The 12766-nt window shown below is 33.4% G+C and overlaps 1 protein-coding gene across 1 annotated transcript; it reads left to right on the forward strand.

Moving 5' to 3' along the window:
* The first annotated feature begins 970 nt into the window (after positions 1-970).
* LOC141668065 (uncharacterized) lies at positions 971-4945 on the forward strand. Its single transcript, XM_074474752.1, has 2 exons — positions 971-1129; positions 2529-4945. Exon 2 carries the CDS (start codon positions 2595-2597, stop codon positions 4812-4814), a length of 2220 nt encoding a protein of 739 aa, XP_074330853.1. The 5' UTR covers positions 971-1129; positions 2529-2594; the 3' UTR covers positions 4815-4945.
* Positions 4946-12766: the final 7821 nt, after the last annotated feature.

A 12766-nucleotide genomic window follows, 5' to 3' on the forward strand; every position in this document is an offset into this window, starting at 1 on the left:
CATCAAATAATCAGAGCCGTTAGTTCCAAATACTAAAAAATACACTACACAAGATCTCAGGTTCGAATCCCGTCAACAACAAACATTTATATTATTATTTATAAAATACATATAAGTTCTGAAGTTCGAATCCCGTTAACAACAAACATTTCAGGTTTGAATCTTACCAACAACATATATTTACATTATTTTTTATGAATAAGATCCCATCAATCATATATTATTTATACTATTTGAACTTAATTTGAAATTATAAACAATGCAATTATAATCATATAATCATTATTTAGTATATAATTATTTATATAAAATTTCAATAAATTATATAAAATAAAAATAAAAAATATATAAATATTAATCAAGACCCGTGCATCGTACGGGCCGTAAGCTAGTATTCATAAATTTAAAAAGATGGTATAGAATCTAGATCGAATATTCTAAATTTATTATAATCCGGGTTAAATAATAACGAAATCTGAAATATTTGATAAGATTTAAATAAATTCACGATCTTATAAAGTTTGACGGTCAACAAAATTTTGAATGCCAATATATTTAACAAATCTTTTGTAATCCCCGATAAGTATTTCTATACCCGAAAAAGTTATGTGAAATTTACATCAAATATTTCAAAATTTTAAAATCTGAAAATAAATATCAACAAAATATGAGATAAATTATTATATCTCCAGATTTGAAAAGATAAAATAAAATTTAAATGTCTTTACTATATAAAATCCAAATTAAGTATAATCTCCTCCTGCCTATCAATTTTAATGCTTGTTGATAGAAAGGCCTTTTTAGGAAAATCAATGGGACTAAATATTGAGAATGAAATCCTTGTTACAGCTAAATATACCAACAATCGCTACAGAAGAAGTATCGGGGCCCACAAAATGCTTGACTCATCTCTGTGCCTAAATATAGCATGCCTGAGGTTTAAGCTCGGTTACACAACACAACACTCACAACAACAAGTCTCAAAGTGCAACTAAATCCTCAGCATATATCCCCATACATATACTGTTGCATTCTCTCTCATTGCAATAACAACAAATACCAAATTCATTTCTCATTTTTCTTTTCGCCCAGCGCTTCGCATTCAGCTTACTTCCCCGTGAAACACCAGGTACAATTTTCATAACTTTTACAATTTTTCACATTATTGTCTATTCAATCGTATTCATTTTATGCTCGTACCTGTTCATTTCTAATAAGACAAGCACTGGTTGTTGCTTAGACTTTATTGGTTTTTTTTCTTATGATCAAGAAGGCTAGTGTTGTATGGTTTGTTGAATGTATATATATTATGTTTCTATGTTTTGTTGAATTTTGTTACCATAAAAATGAATAATGAACCCCTCTTTGCTTGATTTATGTGTTGTATTAGTTTGCACTTAATTGATGCTTATCTGTACAATCTAGCCTCTGTATTTCATATTGGTTATTTTACCTTGAGGATTTAATGTTCAATTTTATTGTATTTCAGTACTAAATTTTCTTGCCATGGTTGACAGAGTTTAATTGTTGCTATGTCCAGGGTTGGAATATTTTTTCTGAGAGCTTGAATTGGTACATATCAATTTAGCTGTGATTTATTCAACTTAGCTTTTAGTAAATTTACTATTACTTTCCTTCCCCTTTGATATCACTTGTTAATATATCTACCTCCGATTGTGTTAATTCTTTTATCTTAAACAAACATGTAATGATTTTGACTTATAAATAAATAGATAGTGCAAGTGATGTTCAATCGGATTTTCTATCTTCCCAGGCCATTTCAGTTTTGAAATATCTGTGCAATGGTTGGTTCGTGCGTTGTATAATTTTCAAATTGTTGTTTCCCTCGAGAAAAGGTGTAAAGATCTTTAGTATTGATCAAAGGAAGGCAAGTGGCTCTCGTGCCTAGTCTTCTTGTCGGATATATAACCATAAACATATCCAAAGTTGTCACTGTAATTAGACATCACCCGGACTAGATTCTTGATACGCTATTTATTATATTTTCAACGCTTCTAATTCATTACTTTGGTACTACGGCTGGTTTGTTCCTTGTTTGACTATTTTTACGTTTCCTCAAAAGAAAGGTTCCAAAAGATATTGAGGACCGATTAATGGAAGACACGTAGCCCTTGTGGTTGGATATATAGATACTTATATGATTGCAGTGATGCAACATTCAGACATTAAATACACTGGAACTGCGCCGCTTTATCAGGATTTTGCAAGTACTTTTTACTTTTTTAATTTATTTTCTTAACTGGTTTCCAGGGTTCTGCTGAATGTAGGAAACATTCTTCTGAATAAGTATGAAGTTTATAGTTAGCAAAAAAATAACTGATGTTTACATATCTGTTCTAAAATTTACTACTGTCATTCATGCCCTTCTTGATGCACTAATCTCATGTAGTAAATCTTCCTTTTGGCATCCATTACTATTTATGCGTGAAGCAATTAACTTACATTAGCTTATGAATTTGGTTCTTATTACAGATTGTGTGGCTTAATAGAATATCTGCATTCTGCAGGCGAAAACATCGGCGTGCTTTCACATCTTGTCATAAGTTTGTGCATAGAGCCTGAACTTGAGTAAAATGGAGTCTGTTGAACTGGATGCTAAGAGGGCAAAACAGATTTTGGAGACAAAACTTCAAGAGAAGGATATTAGAGGAGCCATATGTTTTTCTAAAAAGGTGCAAAGTTTGTTTCCAGAGCTCGAAATAATTTTCAAATTTATAGGGAACCTTGATGTGCACGTTTCCAATGAGAGCGAGGAAGTAGACTGGTACACCGTCCTTGGTGTGGATCCTTGTGCTGATATTCAAACACTGAAACACTGTTATGTGAAACTTGCTAAGAGTTTACATGATTCCCTAGAAACATATAAAATTTTGGACAAAGCGTGGAGTATATTGTCTAATAAATTCGAAAGAGAAGCATATGATTTGAGAAGATTGTGGGCAATGCAACAGAATGCCATGATTGTGGGACAGGCGACTTCAGCTAATGAAAATGTTTCAAAAGCCTTCTCAAATGTTGATAATGCTGTAACAAGTCATCGAAAGAGGTCGAAAAATAACTGCAACACTGGAACAAGGGACCAAAGGAGTGGTTTTGCTGCTATTAAAGATCCTGGTCAACAACTGATCAGTCCTCGCCCAAATTTCCAAGCAAATTATGCTCCACGACCATCAGATATATTTTTGTCCAATAAAAGGAATATTCAACCTGTTATGCAGAATGTCTCGGGAGAGTCCGTAAGTGGAAAAATTCCAGTCTCATCATCTGCTGCAGTTCTTAATCCAAAAGTGAGCACTGCATGCCCAAATCCTAGTGCAAAATATGCTCCGCGACCACCAAGTACCTTTTGGTCCGGCCAAATGAACATACAACCTGGTTTGTACAATGCCTGGGGAGAGTATGGAAGTAACCAGACACTAGGTTCCTCGTCTGTTACAGTTCCCAGTCTTCAAGTGGTTGGTCCTTGCCGAAATTCTCAAGCAAGTAATGCTCCACCACCAAGGAATACCTCTTGGTCCAACATCATGAAAATTCAGCCTGATATGCACAATGTCTCTGGAGAGCATGGAAATGGCGGAACAGAAGTTTTGGCTGCTAAAGAGTTGATTAAGCCATCATGTGTAAACTTGAAGAGAGGATATGAAGGAGGAGATCAAACGAGTGCAAGTAGAGGGAAGTCCCCCCGCATTTATCTTGGGGAATCAAGGATTGGTTTGCCTTCTGTTGCTGGATCCTTTTATAGTGAAGGTATTAAAGATTATCAAAGGAAAATCTCGGTTGATAACATACACGATGGCAGCAAAAATGTGCCTCAAAATGACATGGCAGCTGCCAGTGGGGTTGATCGTCAGAAAAGTGCATCTCAACGTGAAATGAGTAATCATCGAGGAGAAAAGATAAGTGTGTCAAGGAGTAGCAAGAGCAGTAGTAGGAAGAAATTCCCAGACGTTACCAGTTTACTGGTGAAAAGGGCTAGAACTGAAATTCTTAATAAGATTGAGGAATGGAGTGCTGCAGCTAGGAAAAATAATGAATGCAATGCTGTCCACAGTCTAGAAAATGCAACTGCAGAAGATTCTGGACTAAATGGGTTAATGACTATGGAGGTTCCAGATTCGGATTTCCACGATTTTGACAAGGAAAGAACCGCCCCTTCATTTCGTGAGAACCAAGTCTGGGCTGTGTATGACGATGATGATGGCATGCCACGTTTATATGCTTTAATTCAAAAAGTGGTTTCAAAGAGACCATTTAAGCTGCAGATCAGCTGGCTCAATTCCAGTAGCAACAAGGAGCTCGGACCAATAAATTGGATTGATTCTGGATTTCAGAAAACATGTGGAGAATTCAGGGTTGGGAAAAAACAAATCAATAATACGCTGAACTCATTCTCACACAGAGTCTCGGGGTGGACTAAGTCCTCTAAGGTATATCAAATCTTCCCAAAAAAGGGAGATGTATGGGCTCTTTATAGAAACTGGTCCCCTAATTGGAATGAACATACCACCAAGGAAGAAAAGCATAAATATGATGTGGTAGAAGTGCTTGAAGAAGACAATGTGGGCAACGGTGTGACGGTAATTCCTTTGGTGAAAGTTGCTGGTTTTAAGTCTGTGTTTTCTCGGCCGTTGGATGCAGAAGAAGCAAGGACTATACCAAAAGAAGAGATTTTTCGCTTTTCTCATCAGGTAATGTCTTACTTGCTTACAGGTCAAGAAGCTCCACATGTTCCCCAAGGTTCCAGGGAGCTTGATCCTGCAGCCTTGCCATTGGAGCTTCTAGTCGTTAATTAAGCACATGCTCCTGGTTGGTGGTGTCTACAGTCTTCATTTGTACCAGTCGTTCTAGAGGCATACCCAGATTAGGAAGAGGAACTTATCTTGTAGCTAAAGAATCCAGACATCGTTACTCATGTCACCATAAGTACTATAGATCAAACATTGCAACTTTTCTTGTATATTGATATTGTAATATTCTAATAAGTAGCCGGTATTCATACCGAGTGAACTTAGAGCATCTTGATTTAGTTTTTATTTAATTAGTGTATGTTGTTGACATTGTGTTTTAATTGGCCGTGTAGCCTTATTGATAAATTTTGCATGATAGTCTAGTTTTTATGGATGATTAGTGTCTGTTGTATGCTGGTTAACCCACAAAGACATTTAGTAAGAAAGCTATAAATGCTATTTTCAGGTTTTCGCCAAATGACTAATTAACTTACTCTCAGTTAAATATATTGATTGTATTACACGAAACTTGGTATTTGCTTCAAGGACTATTCTACTTTTTCCTAAACCTAGTTGATTACTGAACTTGGGATTTCCCCAAGCGGCTAGCACTAGGAGATGGTAAAAAGATAAATGTAGTGGAACAAAATTTATTTGCAAATAGAGCTGGCCAAATGGGCGGGTTTGAACCGCTCATTCGGGACCGGTTCGTACCGAAACCGTAAAAAATTCGGACCGAATCGGGCCGGTTCAAACCCGCACAGCTCGGTAATTTAGGTGAACCGAACACGAATACCAATTTTAGAACCCGAGACCGCACGAGCCCGCACGAGCCCGCACGAGCCAAGCCCGCACGAGTCGCACGGCAAGCCAGCTCGCACAGCCCGCACGAGCCCGCACAGCACGCCCGCGGGTGGCACGCACGCGCCAACGTCTTCCTCTGCTCCCTGCTCTTCTTTCTGCCATGGCTGCACCTGCAACTTTACACTCTGATTCCCTGCAGGTTAACGTTACCTCCAACTTCAAGGCTCCAACGGTACTCTAATTTCCTTATAAATATATACATACAAACACAACTTAATTCGTAATTCGTAATTCAACCAGCCCAGCCCAGCCCAGCCCTCACCCAGCCCAGTTCGTAATTCAACCCGTAGAAGCCCGGTTCACACGGCTCGCCCACGGTCCGCACGGCCCGGTTCGTGATTCAACCTGCACGGCCCGGTTCACGAATTCGTTCGGTTCGATTACGAGTCCTGTTATCACGGTTCAAACCCGGCCCGAGCCCGGTTCGTAATTCAGCGGTCCGGTTCAGTGTTCAATTACCGAGTGTTCAACCCGTGTGCGGCCCGGCCCGGCACGCACGGACCGCACACTTGGCCAGCACTATTTGCAAAGATGAGTTTAGAAGAACGGGGAATGAAGAAGTAATGTAAAAAAATAAATGTAGTGAAACAGAACTTAAAGTAAAGAAAGGATGTGAAAATAAAAACACGAGTAAAATAACTTCCAATACATGCTCACAATTTTTTGTTTTAGGATGATCATAGGCTAGCCTTTTGTTTCAGGAAGATCATTGTTTTTCTTGAATATGCTTTTAAAGATGAACCATTTTATTTTGTACAATATTTTAATGTAATAGATATTAATATAACATTTGATGACAATTTTATGAATTTATTATCAAAGGTTATAAGTCACGTAACCCAAGTTTGGGATTTTTTCTACCTTTTGCGGCATGGAGTCATAAACTTATAATAGGTGTTTCTCAACATCTTTAATAAAATTTCAAAATAAAATTTAAATAAAAAATTGTATGAATTTTACATAGTAAATTTTATACATGAAATTGGTTAGTGCTAACTTGAATGAATTAAAAACATTTTGTAAATTATATTTTTAATGGCTAACCGCTAACCAACTCTTTCTAATAAATAATAAGAAAAAAGATATAGCATTGCAAATTATATTTGTTGATGACTAATTAATCACTAACCAAACAACTAAGCAACTATGAAATAGGTTTGACCTTAAATGATAAAAGGTATCTACAAATTATGTTCTTATTCAAAGCAAGTTTTAATAAAGTGTTTATAATATATGCCTTTAAGTTTTTAATGTTTACAGGTAAAAAATTCGACTACTGCTATTTGCAGCATTGGGAGTAACTAGATCTATAACCCGTGCAACGTACTCTATATTGGACGAATCGATATTATTTTAGTTATACTTTATAATAATATTTCATGTTATCCCTTCCGAATGTTGATGAATTTATTTGTGTATATGAGTAGATTTTTATTGTGATGGCAATGGTGCAATAGTGTTTATCTACAATTGACGTAGAGACCAGTGACATTTCTTGTTTTCCATCGTTAAGGACGATCGATGGAAGTTTTTTAGAAATTTTAGTAATTGCCTAAACTACCGCACGATATAGTTGTTTGTTTACATAAAATTTTATTTTATAATTGTTATTTGAAATTTAGTATTCTTCAATTTTAATTTATGACCTTATTAACTCTTTCCCCTCCCTCGAAAAATATTAATAAATTCACATCTCTCGAGATACTAGGTGCTTCTTGGTTGTATTTCATATGTAAACTTTACCAAGATTATTTATTTTAGTTAATATTATTCGTTCACGCCATGATAACGCCGTAAAATATCAATGTAAACCAACATAATCATATATTTTATGAATTATGAACACCATAAGTTAAAGATTTTTTTGCATAAATTAACACACACACATATATATATATATATTATACATATATATATATATATGTGTGTGTGTGTCTATATATATATATATGAAAGTCCTGAATTTTTTTGTGTAAATATAAGAATATATATTATATATACATATATATGTGTGTGTGCCTATATATATATATATGAAAGTCCTGAATTTAGTTTTTTTGTGTAAATATAAGAATATATATATTATATATATGTGTGTGTCTATATATATATATATATATATATATATGAAAGTCCTGAATTTATTTTTTTGTGTAAATATAAGAATATAACACTTAAAGTATGACATGATTAAATATAAATATTTATTCATTTAGAGGTATAAATGGTTGCGATGCACATAATCATATTTAATATATAAGTTTCTCTAGTTGATTTGTTTTTAATATTTAAATCGTAAATATTTATAGTAGACTATAATGTGATAAATATGGTATATGCCAGTCAACTGTGTGATTAAAGGTGGGTGTGAAGTGGGAGAGTGGATATCATAATTGGGGTGTGAAGCGAATGGACGCTATGCTGTTTTTCGGGGCGGGGGCGAAAAGAGACGAAATATTCTTTACTCAAGTTTGACCAATTAATATAAATAAATAAATTTTATTTTAATAGTAAAATTTTATACGATTTTCGCATATCTTTTTATCTATATATATATTTTTGTCATTAAGATTAACGACGAACAATAATATTTTGTAAAAATAAATTTTATAATAATTTAAATGTACTACCACTTTTTTTATAAATGACATGATTTTGTACTCAAGTTTCTCATGTATTAATATTGTTTATTTTTTTATAATAATAATATTAATATTAATAATAACAATAATAATTATTATTATTACTATAATTATAATTATTATTATTAGAATTTTTAATATATATGTTTTATAGACCTCCTATTCAAATTAAATATTTTTTTATTTTTGAATGAAATTTAAAATTATTACTATTACTATTAATAATTATTTATACTTTATATTTAAAATTCACTTATTTATATTATTAATTTGAAAATTAATAATTCATGTATTCTCGTCTTTAGAATTTAACTTACGTTAAAAATAAGTACAATTTTATTTTTTGTAGACAAAAAAATTGAATCATTAACTAAAAGAGAAATTTCATTTGAATATTAGGTTTTTAATATTCGAAGCAAATAAAAAGGATAAGACATGACTGCCACATGCCAAATAGAAAAACAAACTCAGGGTAATATAATATTTTTATTGTTTTGCTCTGATAATTAAGAACCTGCTCTGAAAATATAACATCTCTAACTAAATTGTTATATATATATACACATGTACGTACATACGTACATATGTTTGTATGGATATATGTATGTATGTCTGTATATATGGATACATGCATGCGTGCATGTATTTATATAATAATTAGTTATAAATATATATATATATATATTAAATATGCAATAATTAATCGATATTAGTAAATCACTTATGGGATAGCTTATGTATTATATGATGCATGCATGTATTTCTATAATAATTAGTTATAAATATATATATATACTAAGTATGCAACAACTAATCGATATTAGTAAGTCAATTATGTATTATATGAATTCTTATGCAAGGGTTATCATTTAAATTTTTTATACTAATTTCTTTTAATAGAGTATGTAAATTTTATGAAGAAATTATTTTTAATGACTTGAATATTAATGATGGTTTAATTGAGGTAATAAAAATTACATGAATAAATCTATATTAAATATATAATAATGAATGAGTCGCATATTAATGATGTTTTAATTAAGGTAATAAAAATTAAATGAATAAATCGGTATTAATTATATAATAATGAATGAGCATTAATTGTTACAACAAATTATGTATGGATATTAATTACTATATTTATAATTAAATTTGATCAGCGAACCCTCTGTTGCTGTATTAGATATATAATAGATTATTTGAGATGTTTGATAAGGTTAGATGTTAAAGACTTCATGAGAGGTTTAACGCTTGAGGTGTGTTTAAATTTAAAATTTTATTAGTAAGTGTTGATGGAGGAATTTGGTAACAACAAAATTTGAGGTTCGTCGCCGGAATCAAGATCTATGATGATGGTTTTTCGTCTGAAAAGTGAGTGGAGTATAGTGGTTGTGATGAATTGGGGGTTGAGATTGCTTAGGGTTGGTGATGGTTCCTTAAGGCTCTCGCGTCCGACCCCTTGCAATTTGCCTACGTATCCCTATTTATAGGAATCAAGTCAACATAGTTATTGGGGAACAAAAAACCTAATGGACTTAGATCTCTTGTCCCGAGGCCCAGTAGGAAACCTACTGGAAACCGTCTTCTACTAGCTTTAGGGATGTCCGGCGATTAGGCCCAACCACAAGGGCGCAAGGCTCCTCCACGGCCTCAAGACTTCACGGATAAGGCATTTCTTTGGCCAATGATAACCTTCCGCTACAAGCTGTTTCTCTAATCTGTGGACACAGGTATAGCCATGGTTTACCCCAAATGTTGGACGCATCTTTGTCCCCCGGATAGGGAGCCCCTACCAGACTGCAGGACAAGTGATCCCAAACTTTTGGGTGCAAAGTGCAGGATACTCCGAAGTCTCCCAACGAGGACACCCGTTGACTACAGAGACAGAGCTCCCAAAGCACACACCAGATTTTACCCCACATCCCCAATGAGGACACCAATTGACTACAGGAGAAGGCCTTCCATCCAGGCATACCCCTGGAGGTCTCTTACCACGGACACCGCCTTCTTGTGGTTGCATTACAGGATTGAGTTCTTTAGTAGAGTACCTGCAGCAAATATCTAAGAAATAATAACCTCCTTCCTCCTTGATACATCCATATAACTCGTCCAAGTAACATGTTGAAGTTTACTTCCAAGCTACTTTCTTTAATAAAGGCGCGCCCAAACACTTCTATGGGTTACGAGCCAACCCAAGAAATCATTCAAAATCCCCTCTTCATACAACTATAGGGCACGCCTTCTCATATCAGTGGGGGCGCTGAAAGAGATATGTCCTAAGTCCAATCATGTATGAGGATTTAAGAATAACTTTTATGTAATCTGTTTTGATTTCATTGATATTAATAAAAGACTTGTTTTGTTTTTATTGCGGGCTCTATCTATTTAAATGTTTAAATAAGATATACCACAGTTTAGAGTAAAGCTTTTTATGGATTGTGATGAGATCATAATAATGAGACCTAAAAGATGATAACTCTAAACTTAAATAGTTTCTGGTCGTAGGATTACTAACTGGTAATTAATAATCCGCAAAGATCGGTACATACTATGCTTACTTTATTATGAAGGATGTCTGTTCTCATAGACATTTGTGTGGTGACACTATAGCTAGTATGTAGGTGCTTATTATAGAATAAGTTCACTGAACATGACTCACACAGCTGAACAACTGATGGAGTTCACTCACGTGTCAGCAATTATTCACATAGTGATAGTTGTACAAGTATCCTTAGACTTGAGGTCATTGTAGTCAACTTGTGTACACTGAACTATGCTTTAGTTTAGTTCTTAGTCTCAAGGGAAAATTATAAGGGCTCTACTGGGTATAGGAATTTGTACACGAAGGTAGTGTATGATCAATAAAGGATCTACCCCTTCCAGTGTAGGAAGAGAATGTTCAATGCTGATCCACTTATGTTAGTTCAGGAATCTCTGGCCAGAGTGAATGAAATTAGAAAGGAGTTTCTAATTTACATTAAATAGAACTAAGCATAGTTAATGGGAAAGCAAGTGATTAAATAAGATAGGCTTGACACAAGTTCTATGCCTTATATTTAATCGTGACATTGCAGGGTAGAAGGAATTAATTGTACAGTAACTACTCATTGAATAGGTTCTTGGTATTCTAAGCAGTGAATTCGTATTATCCGGATAGTCGCGATATGCTGAGAAGTATCCCTCATGATGTAGAATAAATATGATTAATTAATTAATCATATTTAATGAATTAGAGAATTTATATAAATAATGATAAAATAATTTTATTATTATTTATTTCTACTACCGGCTTAATATTGAACCTACATGGTCACACCATAAAAGAGAATGATTTAATGGTGAAGGAATTAATTAATAATGGCTGATAATTATTTATTTATGAAATAAATAATTAATTGGTAAATTTAATAATTGATTAAATGAGATTTAATTGATTATAAATTAATTAAGAAAAGGTTCTTAATATTATTAATTAAGAATTTAATTTTTGGAAATTAAATCAAGAGAGAGAATTATTTCTAAAGTGTTTATAAAAGGATTAATAATTAAAAGGTGTTTTAATTATTAATGAGAATAATAAAGGATTAATAATAATAATATTTTATGGGAAAATTTTCAGCTGAAAATTTTGCCTATAAATATACTATTATAAACCCTATTTTTGCCTCAACCAAAAAAATTTACAAAACCCTAATTCTCTCCATCTCCTCCTCCTTCATTACATCGTTTTCTTGGTGGATACCGGTGGAGTGCCTCACACTTGAGGAGCAGCTGCTAAGGATCTCCGTTCATCGTTTTTGGATCGCCATTAAAGACCTCCATCTTTCTATTAACGTAAAGTTTCTTAATGTAAACATACTGAACTACGAATTAAATATTATTTTTCGCATGGATCCTGCGGTGGGTTTTGGTTTTTTCTAATATTAAATTTACATTTTCGCTGTGTTATGTGCTAAAAACCCTTCAATCGCATCAGAGCTACTTGCGAAAAGTTTTTAATTCGTTTATGTGTTTAACTGTTTTCGATATATGAGCATGTACGTGATTCGCCATGATTTGATGTTGATATAATATGCTTATATATGTATGGTTTTGAATATATGATATTCATGTGAGTTGTATAATCATAACATGATTATGTAATCTGTATATATACTGATATATACATGATTTATGTTTGTTATAATTATGAGAATCATATTAGATACGGATTCTGAATTGGCTGCTGCAGATTTGCTGAAATCTGGGTCTGGTGTCCGATTTACGCAAACGAATACCCTATTCCATTGGTAAACGAGCGTCTGAACAAAACTGATAGCAAAATCTATCAACGACTCATCTGTAAGGCGTTTGACGTCGTTTACTGCCCGTAAACAGTGATTCTTGTTTTTCTGATTTGATGCTGATTTTTCTGATTTTTGTCATATTTTCTTTTTATGATTAGATCATGGATAATATGATATGTTAAGATCAGATTATGTGTTTTAACATGCTTTTATGTGTTGTATGAGC

Source organism: Apium graveolens, chromosome 6 (genome assembly GCF_009905375.1).
Source record: "Apium graveolens cultivar Ventura chromosome 6, ASM990537v1, whole genome shotgun sequence".
Lineage (NCBI taxonomy): Eukaryota > Viridiplantae > Streptophyta > Magnoliopsida > Apiales > Apiaceae > Apium > Apium graveolens.

What these genes read in the sequence shown, in the direction of transcription:
- LOC141668065 (XM_074474752.1), top strand. Translation starts at nt 2,595, where the DNA reads ATGGAGTCTGTTGAACTGGATGCTAAGAGGGCAAAACAGATTTTGGAG.